Below are 20,093 nucleotides of genomic sequence, written 5' to 3'. Positions count from 1 at the left end.
CGTGGACCATGAGGCATGGGAGTCCATCCAGGTAATGAATAGCCGCGGGAATGTATTGGGTGGCAGCTGCTTCTTTGCCAGGAAGAAAATAATTCCCCGAGCTGCTGGATGGTGCAGGTGCAGCTGGCGAATCTCACCAAGGTGGCAGGCACTACCAAGTACGTAGCCGGTTGAATGACAAACTTGCCCCCAGCGGCCGCCTCCCAATCGCCGAGACAACGACATGCAGCCGACAAGGGCAGCTGGACGGATGACCAGAGACCAAGTTAGGTGAGAGGGCGAATGGGTCAACAGAAAGACAGAGAGAGAGATCAATGCCTGATCTGGGCTGGTTCCCGGCGGCACGACCGCGGACCGCGCCTAATAATCCTTTGGCGCCGCCCACCGTCTCTCGTCCTGCTGTGCGACACCGCGTCGTGCCGATGCATGTACAAAGTACGTTATGGCGGGCGACCGAGCCGCGGCATAATCCAGTCATTGCATGTTGGCTAGTGGACGCAAGCCATCAATCATCAGCGGCTTCCCGCTTGTTGGTTGTTTGTCGCATCGATCGCGCGGGGGGTGGATAGATGGGTGGTCAAGGACGGTTCTTCCAACACAGTCGACGAGAAAAGGTTCGAGATCGGTTCCCCAGGCCACGGGAAGCGGGATACCGATGACGATCAGACAAATGCGCGACGACGTCCCGCGCAGTGACCTGCTGGCCTTGACCGTCTTCGAAAAACGGCGGCATACGTACCGGCACGCGCTTGATCGAACGGAACCCAAGCTACGTATGTACAATGTCCTGGCCACAAAAGAAGAATGACTGCCTGCGTGCAAAGCGGCACCTTCATCTAATACTTGGTGTTGATGCTGCTGCTGCTGCTGCGGCTGCTGCTCTCATGGTATCGCTGGTAAAACTTACGCCTGCTGCGAGACGATGGACGACGTGGTCTGCCGCAGGAGCTTGTTGTTCTGACACACGCAACGCCGGACGCTCGGCCAACCGACTTCTTCTTCGTCGTTTGCTTCAAAGCAAGTACCCGGCATCAAGACGCCGGACAGCACCTGCCTGTTACTATGAGCCTGGGCGTTTCATGGCACGGGTGCATCACAGCGGCCTGACGCGCAAGGCTGCAATGCAAGGCTGAGAGGATGCCGAATCGACAATGAATGGGATCCATACTTCAGTGACTCTCGGTCGGTTTGCTCCAGAGTCTGCGCCCGCCTCAGCAACATCCGTGGCCCCACAATCGTTCGGTACGTACCCGCAATAAGAAGTACAGTATTGCCGTGGCCATCCACCGACCACTCACCTTGCCGTTTGCAGGCAGCACAGGCACCGCAGCCTCGCTACTATAATTTTCTGGCATCTTCATCTCCTCGACATCAAGGTTGGCTCTCCGTCACCGCAACACCCTCGTGCGACCACACCTCTGCAACGCGCCGCAGCCTTGCTGCTGCTGCTGCCGCCCCCCTGGCCTTGGCTGCCGACTGCTGTCATCTGGCCTCGCATCGTTTGCCACCTGGCATTGTTTCAACATCCGTTACACAGCAAGGCCGACGCGAGATTCCGAGCCCTCTCTCACCTGCCACCAACCTTTGCCCGCCGCCGCCGCCATCATGAGCGACGCAGACCGCCCGACGGCCAAGCGGTCGCGATTCGACCAGATGGAGCCCGAGCCTAAGAGGCCCTCCCGCTTCGATCGCCGCTCGCGCTCGCCGCCCGCCCGCCGTACCTCCGACGCGCGAGATCGTAGCCCGCTGCCCCGAGACGCTTCGGCCGAGGCCAAGAAGTCGCCCTCTGTTGATCCCGCCGCTGCGGCAGGTAAGTCAGCATCGATCGAATTTTCCCTCCTCCCCACGCATCATTTGCTCTGCAATGAAAGCCCCCCTCCCAGTACGTACGGCGGCGTCGTGCTGACTGATGGACGCGCAGCTGCCGCGGCCGCTCGAATCAACGCTCAACTCCAGGCTCGAAAAGGCATTCAGCACGTTGACGTCCCCCCCATTCAGAAGCCGGACAGCCAGTCCCCCCCGCCTGCGGCTTCCGCCACGGCGCCGGCGTCTTCCAGCAGCGCGGGCGCCCATCGCAAGATTGACGGCGAGATGTACGTCTCGGACGGCGACTACATCAAGGACATTGAGGTCAACGACTTGCGCAACCGCTACACGCTCACCAAGGGAGCCACCCAAAAAATGGTAAATATTGCCCTCAAACCATCCTCACTGATGCCTCAGCTCAGTCCCACGGCGGGCACCTGTCGCGAATGACGTACCGCTTGCTCCCACGCTCGCGCGCCACCGCCATCTTTCGTATGCAAACCCCCTCATCTTTGCCTCTACTAACACCCTCCCTCCGACAGATCAAGGACGAAACCGGCGCTGGTACGTATCGATTCCGGGAGACTCTTTTGCGAGTCAAAGATTGACCTTGAGCCCCAGACGTGACAACGCGTGGCAGCTACTACCCGAACAAGAGCATGGCCACCCCGTCGGTACGTTGGGCCACAGTCATTCGCGACACGAACAATGGCTTACTGACTATGCCAGAACCCTCCTCTGTACCTTCACGTCACCAGTCGGACCAAGGAAGGCTTGGAGGCTGCGGTGGCCAAGATCGACGAGCTGATCCAACAAGAGCTCCCTCAGCTAGTAGACGAGCGCCGCTTCAGACGGCGCGATCAGGAGCAGCAGCCGCAAGTTGAGCGTGACGAGTATGGTCGTGTAAGTCCTTGGTGTCCTGGTGTCGATGGCGTTGGTCTTTTGCCCCGAATTCATTGCTTACGCTCAATTCTGGACAGCGTAAATGGCCAGAGGAGAAGATCACCATTGGCCTCGAGTCTCTTCCCGGCTTCAACATCCGCGCCCAGATCGTTGGCGCTGGTGGCGCATACGTGAAGCACATCCAGTCCGAGACGGGCTGTCGAGTGCAGATCAAGGGCCGCGGCTCTGGATACCTCGAGAATGCCACGGGTCGCGAAAGCGAAGAGGACATGTTCCTCCACGTAACGTATGTCTCCGATAACACCTGCCGCAGACTTGCAAGCGGCTAACAATATGTCTCAGTGGGCCCGATGCCCATATGGTCGAGAAGGGTAAGGAGCTCTGCGAGGACTTGGTAAGCTCAGTCAGAGAGCAGTACGAAGCCCACAAGTCTCGTCCCCCGCGCGAGAGAGGCGGCTTTGGCGGGGACCGCTATGGTGGTGGTGGCGACCACTACCGTGGCGGAGGTAGGTCGCAAGACCAGTCTTCGTATTCGTACGGCCGACAAGGCTCCGAGCACGCGGCCCCTCCAGGATCATCTCCTGTCGCTCCTGGGACAGCTAGCACCGCGGGTTCTGCCGACTGGTCGCAGTACTCTCAGTATTATGCGAATGGCGCGGACCCCTATGCTGCCTACGGTGGCTACCAGAAGTACGTTTGTGCGCACGCGTCGAGCCAGAGAAGAAACGTAGGCTAACAATGAGCAGCTATCTTGCATGGTACTACTACTATCAGCAACAGGCACAGGGCCAGTCAGGCACGGACTCTGCCGCGGCACCTCCGCCGCCGCCCAGTGAATCTGCGCCGCCTCCCCCACCCCCTTCGGATGCTGCCCCGCCTCCTCCCCCGGGCGGCAATCCTCCGCCGCCGCCACCTCCTGGGGGCAGTGGTGGCTACAATGCTGTGCGTTAAGTTCTCTTTTGGCAAGGAATCACGAACAGCCCACTAATCTGTTCCACCGTAGGTCCCGCCTCCGCCTGGCTTGTAAAGGTGAGAGACAGGGCAAGTAATTGGATGGTGAGACTGGGCTACTGCGTTGCTGTCGGGTGGGCTCTAGGCCCCGAGACTGACCAAAGGATAGGGACACACCCGACTGTTTTGTTGTGTGGAAAGAGGATGCTTCTGGATTGGTAACGGCGCCGTCTGCTAATGCTAGTATATTGACCTCGCAGTGCTGCTGGCGGGAGCTATGAGCTGATTCCATTCAGACACGTAAAAGATTCTAAAAACCCGTCAAGTTGAATACGAGGCGACAGGTCAACAACGGCCATGGTGATGATGTGGATTTATAGACCGGACCTAGACAAAGGAGCCTTTGCATAGTAGCCATCAGCATGGAGATGGCGCACGACCAGTCGAGCCTGGACTTGACCTCACGCTCAAAGAAAACAACCCATCGCGCGGCGACTTGAGGCGAAGAGCAACTCATCAAGGTATAGACAAAGTTTCGTGGTTGAATGCAATGACATGAAGTAGGTTATGCGAAGTACCGTAGTATGTACGACGTCGAACTGTTTGATTAGGTAGTACCAAGTACGTGCGTAGTGAGTGAGACCCCCGCCCACAACTGTGACGTATGTGGAGAAGATACGGACGGACCCTGGGCGAAATGCTTATCGATAGAGCTGTGTGCTTCCCCCACCGCCCCTGGCGGCCCTTGTCCGCCCCATCTCCGCTGCATATCCCTGCAAGCACTGGCTCTCTCTCCCTCTCTGCTCTCACGTCGAGACTTGGGGCCCGTCTCTTACGTCTGCATCCCCCGCCTGCCGGCCCAGCAACCAGAACGCCAAAATGAGCCACCAAAGATATCCGTCTCATGACCCCATAAAGGAGCCTCACTCTGTCTCCGTCAAGGTGCTCCGGCAAGTATCCCCGGCGGGTCTTTCGACTACATAGGCGACGGCAGGCTGACCTCGAGGTTGGGGCTTGCAGCCTCTCACGCCCCTCTCTCGTGTCACAGTATCCCGTCGAGCCTCCTCTTTCCGTCCCCGGGACGATTCCGACCGCGGCACCCGCCTCCCTCGCTTACGCGTCGGCCGCGGCCCCGGCGCCCGAGACGAACCCAGCGCCCTTTGTCCTCAGCCCGATTCTCAACCTGCCCGTGTCCTTTGGCTCTGCCTACGTCGGGGAGACCTTTAGCTGCACGCTCTGCGCGAACAACGACCTGACGCCCGATGCTGGCAAGCAGATCCGCGATGTGCGCATCGAGGCAGAGATGAAGACGCCGGGCCTCGGGGCGGCGCACAAGCTCGACCTGGGGCCCGCGCCGCCCCACGGCGAGGCCGGTGCCGCAGCAGCTGCCGCAGTGGCCGTAGGTGGCGTTGACCTCGAACCAGCGGGCACGCTGCAGAAAGTGGTCTCATTCGACCTCAAGGAAGAGGGGAACCACGTGCTCGCCGTGACGGTGAGCTACTACGAAGCGACGGAGACAAGCGGACGGACTCGGACGTTTAGGAAGCTCTACCAGTTTATCTGCAAGGCGTCTCTCATCGTGCGGACAAAGGTTGGCGCGCTGCCGACGTCGCTGCACAAGCAGGGCGAGCAGACCGACGGCGGCGGCGGCGGCGGTCAGAGGTGGGTGCTCGAGGCGCAGCTCGAGAACTGCAGCGAGGACGTGGTACAGTTGGAGAAGGTGGCCATGGAGCTCGAGGATGGATTTCGATACAAGGACTGCAACTGGGAGTCGAGCGGGAGCGCGAAGCCCGTGTTGCAGCCCGGCGAGGTGGAGCAGGTGTGCTTCCTGGTCGAGCAGCAGCAGCAGGTGGACAAGGCGGCCGACAATGGCAAAGCGGAGGACGGGGAGCAGCCGCGGCCTCGCGGAGCCGATGGCAGAGTCACATTCGGCGTGTTGGGCATCGGCTGGAGGGGCGAGATGGGCAATAGGGGCTTTCTCTCGACGGGCAGACTCGGGGCGCGGGTCTCGGCACGGTGAGGGGGCCTCGAGACATGATCAAGACCCCAGACCGCCATGCTGCCTATCTCACGAATGCCATCATGGCGACATGTGAGCTTGGATAGTCGGGGCGTGAAGGGATGGGGAGGAAGCCGAGGACCTTCGGACGCCTACTTGTTGCCTGCCTAACCTGTGGCAAGACGGTCATTACGCCCCGCGCGGGGGGGGGGCGGGCACGCTGCCAGTACTGGGCATGCCCCGTCCTACCCAAGTTTGGCGGGCGGATACATGTCCGTGTTGCACGCCTCGCCTGACACGACTGCGCGTATTACCATCCGTAATGCCTGCCTGCTCATGGCGTTGCAGATGGGTCATTTTAGCCTTCGGGTAGCTGGACGTTCGGCTGAGGCCGGCACGGCACGCTTCGTGAAGTCCAGGGGCAGAGGCACAAACACGAGGAGCGCACGCATGCATGCACGCACGCACACGCACGATCCAAGAACAGGGAGGGCGGGCTTGGATGGCCGCGGCAAGAGGGTGGGGAGGCTATGTAGATGCAAACCTTCATGGCCAGCCACTTTGCCCAGCACAAGCAGGATTGGGGCTGTGTCCTTTTGGTCGTTTGTACTGTATCCGTTGATGGGAAGCTTGCAGAAGCCGGGGGGTGATGAGCAACAGCTCCAGCTCCAGCTCCAGCCCCAGCTCCAGCAAGCAGGACTCGCGTGGCGGCCCCGTCTTGGCGATCGATGGCGCAGGGGGGGAGAGAGAAAAAAAGGAGACGCGGCGCCATGCGGCCGCACAGACACTTGTAGTCAATAGTATAGTCGTAGTATTCAGGTACGGACGTAGATACGCACGCACTAACCACCAATAAACTTACGGTAGTGGTAGGCAGGTACCGTACGGCTTGGTATGTGTGTGGTGTCGGAGAAGGTGAGAAAAGGAGCATGTTGGATAGCTTGCTTGCTTTTCTTTGTCCCTCTCTGAAGTCTGGCTGGGCTGGAGGCACGATACAGGCGAGAGCGGACGAGCAAGCGAGCAAGCGATCATGCGCTGTACGGTACAATGTCTCAAGTCGTGACTGAACCAAACAGTCTACTACCTTGCGTACCTCGCCTTACTTTCGTAGATGAGGTACGGAGTACGTATGTACGTAGGAGAGAGAGTGTTAGTGGTGGAAAGGGGGTCTCGTAGAGGCAGGCACATATTTAATGGCCCGCCCACGACGACGATGGCACTAAGGCGGCCACAAAAAAAAAGACACCCCGCTGCCCCCGCGATAAGTGAAATACTACGTTCGTTAGTAGTGGCAGATCAGAGGTCCAAAGAGACATTTTCCATCAATGCGAATCGATCAATTGATTGATCGACGACGACGACGACGACGACGAGTGGGCGGGGACCCCACGTCCGTCCGGTCCATTCTACTAACTACAGCCCTGCATTGTTGAGAGGCCATCGCATCTAGCTACTACTAAGGTACGCAGTAACTAACCTACCTAGAGACGTCTTGCTGGCAAGCCAAGCTGGCGGGGGGCTGGGCTGGGCTGGGCTGGGCTGGGCACGCGAGCCATGTAGGTACGTATTTTCACTAGTCAGTGGGCATAGGGAAAAGGAAGGAGGCAGAAGGGGGTCAAACGCCTGGCTGGCATTGTTGATCAAGTCTTGGGGGGTGCTGATGCAACCGGGTCTCAAGCCGAAGAAGCAACCTACTACAACATCATCATCATCTCCCCCCTCCCCCTCCCCCAGAACACACCATGCCGGCTCCGGGAGTTGGGGAAAGTAAAAAAAAAACAGGCAAAGATTAAGTAAGGCACGGACGCGACACGGATGAGAGACTCTACTAATACTAATAAATACGCACGTACGACGGCACTAACACGGTACCATCCGTGGCTATACGAGGATCTCTGGTTACTACTATTACTAGTACTGCCAGATACGTACCCTGGATAAGTTAGGGTCGTTAAGGTACAGTAATACCTACGGTAGCAGCCCGCGCCCGTGTATACGTAATCTCAGAGGCAGTGAGTGAGCGAGTGAGTGAGTGGGGGGTCAATGATGGAATGAATGGGTGCAATGCACGGCGGCCCAGTTTGCTGGAAACCCCTCCTCATCCCCTCTCCCGCCCGCTTTGCCCTCTTGGCCCTCCTCCCGTTTGACTGGACTACTAAGTTGGGCCCGACACGTCCCCATCCACGCTGCTCGCATGGTTGCACCATCCGGACTCTGAAACAGGGCCATGCTTTTTCTTTTTTAAAGTTTCTGGCTGGCGGCGCCCGGTCATCAACGAGCAGAGGAGGGGGGGGAAAGGGGCGGTCCTCGCAGGCAGCAGCAGCAGCAGCAGCAGCGACGAAAAGGACGAAAACAAGGACGAGGATACGAAGAAGACGAAGAAGTCAAAGGAGAAGAACAACAACAACAACAACAAGACGTGGCGGGAGCCTTGCCTCGGCCCCTCAGGTTGGACACGCTCGTACAATTCCAACGGCCGACCGACTCCCCCCCCTTCCCTAGAAACCTTATTGGCAGCGGACACCGTTCCGAACCCCGTTCCACGAACCAGTCTAGTCCGTCCGTCCGTAACTAACCCGACCGACGCTATGACGGTGGTGGAGGAGGAGGAGGAGGAGGAGGCTCACGGCATCTTTGGCGTCTCGGTGGTTGGGTGCGAAAAGGTAGCGTAGCTCCCAAACAGATGCGAGACGAGACATTGCTGCGCGCTGTTCGTGTCCAAAAAATCTCCCCGAACAAAAAAGAAAAGCCTGTGGGCCCGCCGGCGCCGCCGCTGGGACCGGGAATCTGAAGCCGATCACGGGCATCGGAGCAGGGAACCAGGTCCTGTGCCGCGCTGTGCCGCGCTGTGCTGTGCTGTGCTGTGCTGTGCTGTCCCGTCCTTCTCGGTTCCTTCGCTCCCTTGACCATGCCAATGGAATCACGATCTCGTCGTCTGTGCTGTGCGTCGGCGCGGAACCATCATCCATGTCGGCCCACTCACTTACTCACTGCTGTGCCCTTCATGCCCTTTCCCTCCTTGCATGTGGCGTTATCGTTGTCGTTTTTTTTCTTTCTCCCCTCGTCGCAACAACACAGCAGCTGGAATCGGCGGCGGCGGGTTTCCCACGCGGCGTGCATATTGGCCCAAGTGTTCTTCTGCCCGACCTTGGACCTCCTCCGTCAGTGGCCCTGTTCCTGCATGCCCATTCATGCATTCCCTTCGCTCCAATTCGCCCGTGCTTGGGCTCTTCGTATCCTGCGGCAGCCGGCGGGGGCCCCTCCCTCCTCCCCATGGCCCCAGGCTAGCTGCACTCAGCGGCGGCCCGTCAGCTGTGGTCAATCTTCGCATGCTGCAAGCCCCTGATCGGCCCCAGGGGAGGCACGGCATCATCGTACAGGGGTGTCGTAACCTCGAGCCCTTGCAGGTGCTAACTAGTACCACCAAGGGAGTGGGAGGCGGCAGGTCGACTTCAACACCGCACCTCAGCATGCGCCATCAGTGTCAAACCCACGTTACACGTACACTAGCAGCACATGCCGCGACGTGGGTTGCAGGACGTTCATCCCGTTGTCCAACAGGATTCATCTCGTTTGACGGGAAAAGGGTTGCTGGCACAGTAGGAGCGAGCTCGTCCCATGTGAATATCGAATGGATGGATGTTGGCCGATCCATGTGTGTGCCGGGTGTGCTGCTCCAACCCCAAGGGGCCCAGCTGCGTCCCGACGGCCTGTGCACAAGAATCCGGACGGAGCAGAATCGATGGGCATGTCGCTCGCGGTTGACGATATCCGGGACGGAACAGGAAAACGCCAGGCCGAATCCCCCAGCACTCGCTGCCATCCATCCTTCCCCGACACGCAGAGGAGGCAGCGGGTTGTCGGCAACAGCCAAGACCTCCGGAGCCCCGGCTTGGATGACGTCTGTCTAGCAGAAACGCTGGGCGGTAAGTAAGCCCCCCCGCCGACATTGTGTGGAGAGACGGCGAAGCCGGGGGCCCTGTTCAACAAAATCCGTTTTGGTCAACATTGGACGGCTACGGGGACGAGGGTGGCGGCGGGACGAGGCGGTGCTGGCGGGCTGGAAGGTTTCGGCGTGGCAGGGACTGGGCATGATTAGCAGAGATGCCAGGGACACCTCGCCCCTCCGCATCCACCAGCCGGCGCTCCATCGTCATACGTGGCTGTCGTTGTCGTCAAACGTCGATGTGGATGGGATCACGACAGCGAGAGCTAGCCTGGCATCTGGATGCCACCTAGTAAAAGGGGTCCTGCCTGCGAGGGTCCAGGTTGTTTTGCCAAATTCGTGCTCTCGGGCTGCCTACTTTGTCCGTCACCTGGACCTGACCCTGTATTGCGCCCACGAACCCCTGCCTCTTCTCGCCTCGCCACGGCTCGTCCGCCTCGTGCTCCTGCTGCCATCTTCCGCCGCACCGGGAGAACATCTCTAACGAGGAGACGAGCAGAGCAGACTGTGCTTCCCAGTAGGCGGCCTGAGCGGCTCGCGGCTCGCCAGTGGACGGGTGAATTGGTCGGGCGTCGGGTCGTGGTGGATGTTACCCGACAGCAAAGTTCGCCGCCTCGGGCGCTTCCAAGCGCTGGACTGCCAGCTAGGTCGTTAGCACCGTAGAGGAGAGGTTCGTCCCGGTGGTCGTGGTGTTGTTGGTGCCGTTTGGGCCGCCCGGGCTAGCATCGCGGCGGCGGCGGTGGCGGCGGCGGCGGCGGCGCCCAAGTCGGTCGATGGGGATCAAACGGGGATGGGTGGGGTGAGCAAGTGGACAGGCGGAAGGATGGATCCATCCATGGCGAGACGGACGGGCATGGCGGTGGGCATGGCGGATGTGCTGGCGCTCGCCGGCGGCGGCGGGAGCAGCGATGGATAGCGCACCCCAGGCGCCGCCTAAAACGGGTGCATCTCAGGGGTTCGGGACGACCCCTGGACTCCGGGCTCCTCCATCGAGGAAAGATACCGTACCAAGCCGGGCATCCGTCCCTCCCCAAAATCCCAGGGCAGGCCCAGCGCCCAGCCACCAAGCAAGCCATCAGGCCCCATGGAAGGCCACCACGGTGGGGGCTCGACGGGTTCCATTCCCATTCAACCATTCACGGCTTGAGCCTATTCCGGGGGGGAGGGGGCTGCTCGCGCGCGCTGACCTCACAGCCTGCCCGGCTGAGGAGGTCTTGGCCCCTGGAGGTATCCGTGCTGGGGGCGCTCAATGGGCCCTGTGGGTGGACGGCGCCTCTGGCGGCCCCTGTGGGCGTCCCGCCCGAACACCCACGGATCCATGGACGCTGGGGGACTTGGGGAAAGAAGGGACGGGGCAGAGGGGCCTGGGCGGACGGGTAGCTTGGTCGAGGTGGCCGCTAGGTTGGGGCATAGGGGGAAAGCTGTCTGTCGGCTGCAAAAGTGGACGAGGACCTTTACAACCAAACCGATGCTCAGCAGCAGCTCTCCCCCAGGCCTCGGACCGCCCGCTCGAGCTACCTGTACTACATCGAGACGGGGCTATCTTGGGCGGCGTTGCGTCGCTCAACGCACGGGGTGGATTTTTCCAGGTCTGACACAGTGCCTACAAGTACCTACCCAATAGTAAGGTATGGTACTAATGCACCTACATACATACTTGTAGGTTACTAGGCCCAGGCACGTCAACTATAGTAGAACCTCAATTGCCGCTGGCTTGGTGCCCGAGTGCCATCTGCTACCACCTCACCTCGCAAGGTTACTACCTGCCTACCTCGTACTGCGCGTTCTGCACAGCGGGCCCCCCTTGCCTGCTGGCCGTCGTGGACACACTCTCATGGATACACGCGCGTGCACACACACCTCTCAGTAATACCATGCGGCAGGCAGGCACCCGACCAGGCAGCAGGGGTTCTCGTGGATGCTCAATGGAAACCTGGATGCCCTGGGTTGCGACCCCGGGCGAGGTCTGGTGCAACGATCGAGTACCACGCACCCAAGCCTTCGCCGGTACCAACCAGGTCGCCGTGCTTGGACTCGAGTGATGAACGTCCCCCCCTTTTGGGCCTGCGCCGATCTTCGCAGACTGAGGTACGGAGTGGAAGCCTCAACTGTGCAAACCTGAAAGGGGCCGGTCCAGCCCGGGGGTCGGATCAATTGCCCCTGCTCACAAACCGTCGGCGTGGAATCGGGCAATCCATGATTGTTGTTCAGCGTTAGGTTGCCGCCCTGGCTTAGTGCCCGCTAGCGGTACATACTAATCTACTACCTGCTAGAAAGGTACCTAGGTACTGTATTGGTAGTAAGGTAAGGCACCGTACCAACTTCCCAACTTCCCAACGGGCCGACGAGCACGAGGGGGTCAGGCAGGCAGGCAGGCAGCCCTGGAGGCGACCGCCACCACCTCCATCCAGTAAATGGAAGAAGCCAAGCCCAATTGCCTTCTAGTGGGGGTTCCAAGAGGTACTACGTACTGTGCCGTGCTGTGCCCAGTAAGGTACTAAGTAAGGTACAGGTTGAACTCGAGGCACACACGCCGACGACCAACGAACCCACCCCCCCCCCCTCCCCCCTTCCACTTGTCCATGTGCTGTACCACCTGGGAGGGAAGCTGCAGCGCCGCGCCTTCTCGTACCTGCGGCGAGATGCACCTTCCTCCTACCTTTTCTCCCATGCACGGCAGGCCGACTCACTCACTTTCAACCATGCCTTCTTACCTCACCTCAACCATTCACTGATCATCGCAAGGCGCATCGTCGGAACGCGTCTGCTGTCACTTCTTTCTGGCATACTTTGCTCCCCCTTTTCCGACCGCGGCCTCCTTCCCCTCTCCAACGAAAGCGCGCGTGCGGCGCCCGCGACCCCCAACGAGCCTTGTCCACCCCGTAATACCTCCTACTGCTCCCGCTCCGTTCTCAAGCCGCAGCCCACCAACCGCGCCAGACAGCACCCTTCGGGTGCGAACGAACACCCCCCTCCTCCCCTCTGGGGCTGCCAGGGTGGGCGATCCTGTCCGCCTCCACCTGCTTTCGCGTCGTACGTCGCGGCCTCGTCTCGACTCGCGATTTTTTTTTCTCCCAGTCAGCTCAGGGCCAGCTTCACCAGGGCCCGCGGCGAGTCGTTCGGCAGCCGCCCCCAGCGCGGATCTCGCTTGACCCGCGTCTGTTGAGGTGAGCGGTGGCGCAAGTGTCTTAGGTTCGTTGTCGTTCTGACGGATGTTCTAGACAGAACCCTTTTCCGATTCGCTTCCCCCGCGGCACACGGGTCCAGGCGGCGGCGCACCGAATCGATCAGAGATAGAGGGCAGGAATTCCGCCCGCCCGTTCTGACCCTCGGGGCTTTCCAAACCTCCAGTCGCCCTGCTCGATCGCGAGCAAACTTGACATGTCATGGAGGCCTCATCAACCCCCCTGGCCGACTACTTTTGGATTGCCGGCGTAGAATACATTCGCTACGACGACCAGCTGCCGCAGCCCGCCTCTCTACCTGTCGAGTCCACCATCACCGAAGATGGCGAGCCTCAAGAAGTCGCTGTCAATGGGCAACAAAGAACGGCTGCGGCGCGCCACTCGCGGCAAAATTCGGCCAATCGCCTCTCGAGAATCTCCAGCGACGGGCGCTTCTCCATTCACACGTTGGATGAGACAGACGGCAATACCAGGAGCAACCGTAGCAGTGCTACGATCAAGGCAGTCAAGGTGCCTGGGCCTAACGGCAGCGCAGCAAACGGCAGCGCCGCCGAAGGCGGAGGAGGGCATGGTCTCCTCATGGGGGAATTTGACTTCGACAAGGCCCTGTTCAAGTTCGCTGCCGAGCGGGAGAACTTCTTGGAGGACCTGTCCTTCACCGCAGGCGCAAAGACCCAGGCGCGGCCTCCCATGGTCAATCCCCGAGCCGAGCGAATCCGTGCAGAGGAGAGCATTCCCAGCGGCAGAGTCAGCCCCTTGAAGAGCATCAAGGGTAGCATCCGTCGCAAGATCAGTTTTAGGGACATGAACAGCATGCGCAAGCCGCCCAGCTCTGTAAGACCAGGGGCTTCCAGTAGGGCAGGTTCGTCACAGCCAGCCAACTCCTCCGCATCCCATGTCCTTCTCCCACTAACAGACCCGTCGCAGCGTCGGTTCGCACAGCCAGGAGGCTCAGCAACTACAACTCAGTTATTCCTCCGCCAGAGCCGCTCAACACCGATCCGGACATGCATCCACTCAAGCGCAGGTTTGAGCCGGTGCTCCTCGACCGGTATCCGCCCAAGACGGCCGTCGACGAGATCCCCAGGCGTGGCAAGTTCCCCGACTACGTGCCCATGTTTGCGTTCCCCAACGACATCCAAATCGTCTCGTCGGATGACCGCCCGCGGTCAACATGGCATGGCTTTACCATGACGTCGGAAGACAACTCGAAACTTTACGGCATCACCATCATCATCTGGACTGCGCTGACGGCGGACGTTGCTGACGAGGTGGAGACGAAATGCGAGCAGTGGCGACAGAGCCACATGTCCAACGAAGAGCGAGAACTGGCTGCGAGCTTGGGCGTTCGCTTGGCTGGGGAAAGGTCGCACCTCTCACATCTTCTCTCCAAGTTGCCCACCATCCCGTCCGGATCCCCGGCCAGGGACAGGTTAGAGGACGAAATCAGCACCGTCGAGGAGAAGATCTCCCTCATGACAGACATGCTAAGGCCGCTGAGGCACGGCGCAGCATCCAAGATAGAGGGCCTCACAGCAGGCGAGAGCGGACTGTGGGCCCCTCGGGCATACGGCATTCTGGGTCGCGACCCTGCCAATATGGCATTCTGGAAGGAGTGGCTCAAGGCCATCCTCGTTCCCATGACCGACGGCAGCGTCCTCAGAGTACTGCCCAGCTCCCCCAAGATCGGACGATGGCAGCCCTTGGAGCGCTATGTCGTCAACATGTGTACCGAGGCGTTTACTCCGTTGGGGTCCAAGACTCAGGTCGAGCTGGGCGTGAGGGATCTGAGAATGTTCTCGCGAAAAGAAGCCAGTAACGAGCTTCCCGGGTCCCGAACCATCGACCTCTATGCCCTCTTCAGGTGCCTCTCGCTCGAAAACGTTGTCGCGCTTTTCGAGTACGCCATGTCCGAATCCCGCATCATCTTCCTTTCATCCCACACCAGCATGCTGCACCTGGCCTGCCATGCCCTGGCCAACCTTCTCTACCCCTTCAAGTGGGCCAGCATCTTCATTCCCGTCTTGCCGGCGCGCCTCATCTCGGCTTTGGAGGCCCCCTGCCCCTATATTGTCGGTGTCGAGCGCCGGTATGAGCGGATAGATTTGCCAGATGATGACTACGTCCTCGTGGACCTGGACAGGGACACCATTGACGCTACGTCGCAGCCGCACCGACTGCCCAGGCAGCATCGTCGAAAGCTCATGTCGCTTCTGCAGGTTGCCGCACCTCACACTCTTCGCTACGGTGTCACCGTTGGTCCGCCTCCATACGCCATCGAGTCTTTTCCCTACGACGCTTTCTCCTCGGAAAACGGCTCAGTATTCACCCCGACGCCGCCACGTACGTCGCTAGGCAAATGGGTCACGCAGAACTCGTCCAGCTTTGCTGAGCCCGACCCCGCAACTGACATCCGTCCGCCCGTCTTCAACGCATTCACCGTCTCATCCGTCGACACTGGCAAGGCTGATAGGCCTGGGACTAGCAAGTCTAGCAGGACGAGCCCGCAATCGTCGGTTTCCCCCGTCTCCACACACTTCCCACCAATGCCAACGACGCCACTTTCACGAAGTGATTCTGGCTTTGCCCTGACTGCCACCCTTCGTGAAAAGCGCTCGGGCCATTTTGGCGAGGAGAAGGGACGCCGCAGCTCATCGTTTGGCCTCGACAAGTTCCATCCAAACAGTCGACCGGCTTTGCCCTTCCTCAACGGCCATCAACCCAACGCCTCCATCTCGGGCCTATCCGTCGACACCACGTCATCCTTTGGTGCCGGCTATGCGCCGTCTGCTTATGCTCAGTCGACGTTGGCCGCCTCTACCATCATGCCCAACATGCAGATTCAGCCGGTGCAAAACACGGAAACAACCGTTTGGGTCGAAGGCCACTGCTTCAGCCTCGATGCAAGGGACGCATCGTCGCCGTGCACCATTTGCGACGAAAAGCCCGAGGGCGACGGAATGTATCAGTGCAGCTCGTGCAAGACGTGGGCCCATGGCAGGTGCCTGGGGCAGGTCTCGCTGGTTTGTCCAGAGGCCTTTCACGCTGATCGCGTCAGAGCGGCCTTCGTGCGGTGCATGGCCAGCCTGCTCTATACGTACCGCAAGTACCTGGGTAAGCCCTCGAGGCAGCAGAAGAACAACGGCCAGTTGTACGCCTTCGACATGGATGGCTTCATCAAGAGCCTGCCTTACGATCAGCAAGAGTATACCACCATGCTTCGGGACACACAGGGTGAGTCGTCGCCCAACAGACGTTTCGACGTGTTGGGCGTTGGTTGGCTAACCGGAATCACACAGCGTTCAATGAATTCATTCATCACCGCGAGATGAAGCCCGCATCCGAGGCGTCAGTGCGGCTTTTCGATGAAATTATCATGGCCAAGAAGGCCCGTGGCCGAACGGGCCTGTCGTCCGGCCTGTCCCGGCTGTCGACCATCCGGGCCTCTCATGGTGCATCGGCCAACGGCTGGGGCCTGGGAGTCTCCTCCCGGACTGCGACGGGCAAGACCCCAACCTTCTTGACTGACACGACGGATCACATTTGGCGCACGGCATCGGTGCCCCTGCCTAAAGGCAGTTTTCCGGGGGAGTACCGCTCCGTCGTCACCCGCATTCCATCTCGTCTCGATCGCACGCTGATGCGCGAGCCGAGGGCCATCCAAGGCGTTCCGCGCATGGAACAGCGTGGCACAAGAGGGCTGGTGCGGAAGCAGGTTCCCAGCATGCTCGGGACGACGCCACCGACATGAATCTGAGCCTGTATCACCTGCCCACGGCCATGAATGTCTATGGTCAGCATCAAGACGACTGAGCGAAGATGTCAGAACGCAAACCAAGTCGCATCATGGCACCACTCACGAGTAAGACCACACTTACATATGTACAACACCACCCTTCTACCAACCGTCTTCCGCCCCACCGCATCGGCCTCCTATCCGGCCTGTCATCACGATTGTGTAAAACAAGGTCCATGGTTTGGGAGCGTAAGCGTGCACCATTTTGAGGGATATTCGCCCAGCGGGCCCCTGGAACAAAGCATGTCGGGAATGTTGGGAGGCCTACCGGATCAGTAATGCCCCCGCCAAGGGTGGGATCAGGGCAGGCAGGCCTCAAGAGAACGCGAGATTGAGAGAAACGGGACCGCCGGGGGAGGAAACAATGGATACGAGGGGCGAGAGTCGCGACATGGCACACGTACACGCAAGTGGTCGGCCGGCTAGATAGTCTCTGTCTGGGGTGGGTTTGTTATCACCACATTACCCACCTACTTCGTACACCTACTCCGTCCCGTACTTTCCTGCCGGAGACGAACATGATATAGAGGCAATGGAGGCGCCGGGGTGCGAGATCAGTTTGCTCGCACCGGGGGAGAAATCTGAGCATGGCCATTCAGGCTGATAGTGGTGTATGAATAGTGGTGTATGACGCGAGCCTGATACGAGTCTTGTCATGTCAAGACAACCGCAGTCCAGACCTGCCTTATACCCTCGATAATGGAACCTAACACCAAGCATTCTCGGAATGAAAACTACGTCAATCAAGTCAAATTGGTATCTTTGCTGCGACTATTTCGCAGCTACTTTAACGCCATGCCCTTATTCGCCTTATCCCATGGTCACGGTGCGTGTCTCACTTCAACGCCAACCTGCCACCCCATTGCCATGGACCCCCGAACGTCCCCAACCCCGTGGTGGCTCATGTTACGCAGCAAGCCGGTTTAGGCTCGGCCGCCTCTGCCCCTGCCTCGACGTCCCGAACCCCTATGCTGGGCCACATCAGCCTTGACAGCATCCACATCCAGAGAGTCCCAGCCAATGTCCTTCAGAATCTGACCAGTAAGGACCTGGTAGCCCAAGTGTCCTCGGGGCAGGTATTTGACGCAGTGATTTTCGACGCCGTTGGCGCCCTGAATCTCCTGCAGTCCCGCCACTCCGAAGTGGACATTCGAGGTGCGATAGAGGAAACCCAGCATGTAGTCGTGCTCCGAGTAAACGTTGACCAGCCTGCCAGACACAACGCTCTTCAGCGTCAGCCAAACCCGGCTCTCGGACGGTGCTGGAGTTCCAATGAGAACTACCGAGTCGATCAAGCCGAACTGGCGGCGTTCGGCCAGCACCATCAGGCAGGTGTAGATCGCTCGAGCTGCAAGGCTGTATCCTATGAGAGAGACCGATCTCTCGCCCTGAAACTTGTGTCGCACAAGAGCGTCCGCGAGCAAAGCGCCCACTTTCTCGGCTCGAACCATCCCCCAGTTCCACGGATTATCAATGATCTTGCTCACTTTGAGTAGAGCGACGGGCCACGAATTGTGCAGGAGACTGGCGAAGACTGCAGCATGTTAATAAACCTCTGGAGGGTTACTGGTGGACTAGGATGATGAGGGGCCTCTTACGGGATCGCGATCTGATCTCCTTGGCTGCATTTGCCCAAGCGGTGCTCTTGATGACTGTCTCGACGGCGCTCCCGAGGTTTGTGAGAGACGTCACGTCCCATCTGACCGCATAGCTCTCGGTTTGCTGGCCAAGAAAACGCCAGGGTCTAACCAGGTCTTCAGTCTCGGAATAGCATCCGCTCATGGCCAAGACCACACGAAGACGGCGACCGGCCGCTGGAGTCTCCTTCATGTCTCGGTATTCGGAGTTGGCTGGGTCGTGCAAGCGGAGGAAGGCAAAATCGGACACGTCCTTGCCGCATGCCTCCAGCAGCTTGCTAGTGGGCCGAACAGCGTTGATGCCAAACATGTTACCCAGTAAGTGCCCATACTCTCCCAAGGGCCCAAGAAGCCCTGCAATGGTGGCGACGCTCAGGGTCAGCCCGTCGTTGATGGTTCCGATGCCTTCTGCCTTGAGCGCAGAAGCAATAGTAGAGTTGGGACTCGGAGAAGTGAATCCGACCTTCCATCGCTTTGGGCCTTTCTGTTCTTCGACCCTTTGACCGGCTTCGTCCCGGGGAGCATATTCGAGAGCAAGTTTTGCCAAGGCCTGAGAGATTCGAAGCTCTTCACCATGATAGATGGCCAAGGAAAGATTGAGGGCAGATGTAAGGTTGAGAAGAAAGACTCGTGCGTTGGCATTGTAGTCCTGGAGCGACAGGACAAGCAAGAGGACCACATGCAGAAGAAGCTTTCGCTTTTCCACGTGAAGTGTCCACAGAGTGGTAGGAATCGGCGGGAATGCTGCGGCCAGCTCACGGTCCATCTGGTTTACAGGGACACGGGGCGGGCCTTGGGCTGGGTTAGCCTCCGTACAGTCGAAGGGGGTAGAATGGATATAGGGCGTCGCAAAACCATACCAAGTGCCAGGGTCAGACCTCCACGACCCAGACCAGCACCACCTCGCGCACCGCGGGCGCGGCCACCACCTCGAGAGCCACGGCCACCACGGCCACGAGTGCCGCCGCCCGGCATGTGGCCGGTGGGCTCGGTGACGGCGATCTCCCGGATTCTCTGAGTGATCACATGCTGCCACTTGCGAAAGAACATAAGGGCCTCTCTTCTGAGCTCGCCCAGCTGAGGTGTCATGGCCTGTTTCTCCTCCTTTTCGACAATCTCATGCACTTTGCTATACGTCTTGGATCCATCGCCGCCAGGGATAGCAGGGGACTGTTCAGCGACTCCCAGGTTGTCGGACGTGTTGCCTTCATGTCGACGGAAGACGACAAGAATTGACTGGAAGGGGTTTTTTTCGCCATTGTCGTCAACGGTGCTCACTTTAGGGGAGTCGAAAACACGGCTAATGTCGCTGTGCATCTTTTCCGTGATGGCATTAGCCAGAGTGATCAAGTCGTTTCTCTCAGCGGCGGAAATGATGCCGGTCAAGTCGACAGGCCGACGAAAGGGGGCATGGCCGCCACCGCGACCTCCTCGACCCATGGTTGCAGTTGTTGATGGGGTCTCGTTGAGGATCGCGAGAAAAGGAACAGTGCTATGGTCAAGCGCCGGTCACTGGCCCTGGCCGATGCTCGAAGAGAGTGTTTCGATATGCAGGATGTAGACCTGTGCACGCGAACGTGGATAGCAGGTCTCGACCAGACGAAGCCCGCTCTTGATGAGGAGGCAAAAGAAGGAAATAGTGGTGGAGTGTGCGGGTAGTGTGCGGGTGAAGGTGAAGACAGACGGCAGGTGATGGAGGTGAAGAGGTAAGGAGGCAAACCTGTGCAGCTGGCGGAAGCGAGACTGGCTCCATCCGCTCAGTTCAGCTCAGTGGGAGAAGAAAAGTCGCAGCACAGCTGTCACTGGAACAGCTGCCAGGTGCGAGGGAACCGTTTGCGAACAGGCCATGGCAGTTGGGGCTGGCATCTGG

The 20,093-nt window shown here is 59.5% G+C and overlaps 4 protein-coding genes across 4 annotated transcripts; 3 read left to right on the top strand and 1 right to left on the bottom strand.

Annotated features, from left to right (window-relative positions):
- The first annotated feature begins 1,318 nt into the window (after nt 1-1,318).
- Nucleotides 1,319-4,234, top strand: JDV02_006221 (uncharacterized protein). Its single transcript, XM_047987591.1, has 10 exons — nt 1,319-1,810; nt 1,922-2,370; nt 2,428-2,480; nt 2,536-2,709; nt 2,787-2,995; nt 3,052-3,399; nt 3,456-3,651; nt 3,713-3,765; nt 3,830-3,899; nt 3,957-4,234. Exons 2-8 carry the CDS (start codon nt 2,253-2,255, stop codon nt 3,734-3,736), a joined length of 1,122 nt encoding a protein of 373 aa, XP_047843577.1. The 5' UTR covers nt 1,319-1,810; nt 1,922-2,252; the 3' UTR covers nt 3,737-3,765; nt 3,830-3,899; nt 3,957-4,234.
- A 305-nt stretch (nt 4,235-4,539) lies between these two features.
- Nucleotides 4,540-5,680, top strand: JDV02_006220 (uncharacterized protein; the record flags this gene model as incomplete). Its single annotated transcript, XM_047987590.1, has 2 exons — nt 4,540-4,610; nt 4,681-5,680. 2 exons carry the CDS (start codon nt 4,540-4,542, stop codon nt 5,678-5,680), a joined length of 1,071 nt encoding a protein of 356 aa, XP_047843576.1.
- Nucleotides 5,681-12,279: 6,599 nt separating this feature from the next.
- Nucleotides 12,280-19,831, top strand: JDV02_006219 (uncharacterized protein). Its single transcript, XM_047987589.1, has 6 exons — nt 12,280-12,772; nt 12,827-13,652; nt 13,718-16,024; nt 16,090-17,412; nt 17,501-17,741; nt 17,803-19,831. Exons 2-4 carry the CDS (start codon nt 12,992-12,994, stop codon nt 16,539-16,541), a joined length of 3,420 nt encoding a protein of 1,139 aa, XP_047843574.1. The 5' UTR covers nt 12,280-12,772; nt 12,827-12,991; the 3' UTR covers nt 16,542-17,412; nt 17,501-17,741; nt 17,803-19,831.
- JDV02_006218 (uncharacterized protein) lies at nt 17,510-19,663 on the bottom strand (the record flags this gene model as incomplete). Its single annotated transcript, XM_047987588.1, has 3 exons — nt 17,510-18,120; nt 18,185-19,015; nt 19,084-19,663. 3 exons carry the CDS (start codon nt 19,661-19,663, stop codon nt 17,510-17,512), a joined length of 2,022 nt encoding a protein of 673 aa, XP_047843575.1.
- Nucleotides 19,832-20,093: the final 262 nt, after the last annotated feature.

Source organism: Purpureocillium takamizusanense, chromosome 5 (assembly GCF_022605165.1).
Source record: "Purpureocillium takamizusanense chromosome 5, complete sequence".
Taxonomy (NCBI): domain Eukaryota; kingdom Fungi; phylum Ascomycota; class Sordariomycetes; order Hypocreales; family Ophiocordycipitaceae; genus Purpureocillium; species Purpureocillium takamizusanense.
Note: the sequence above shows the minus strand (reverse complement) of the source record. Positions and strands in the feature narration are given on the sequence as shown.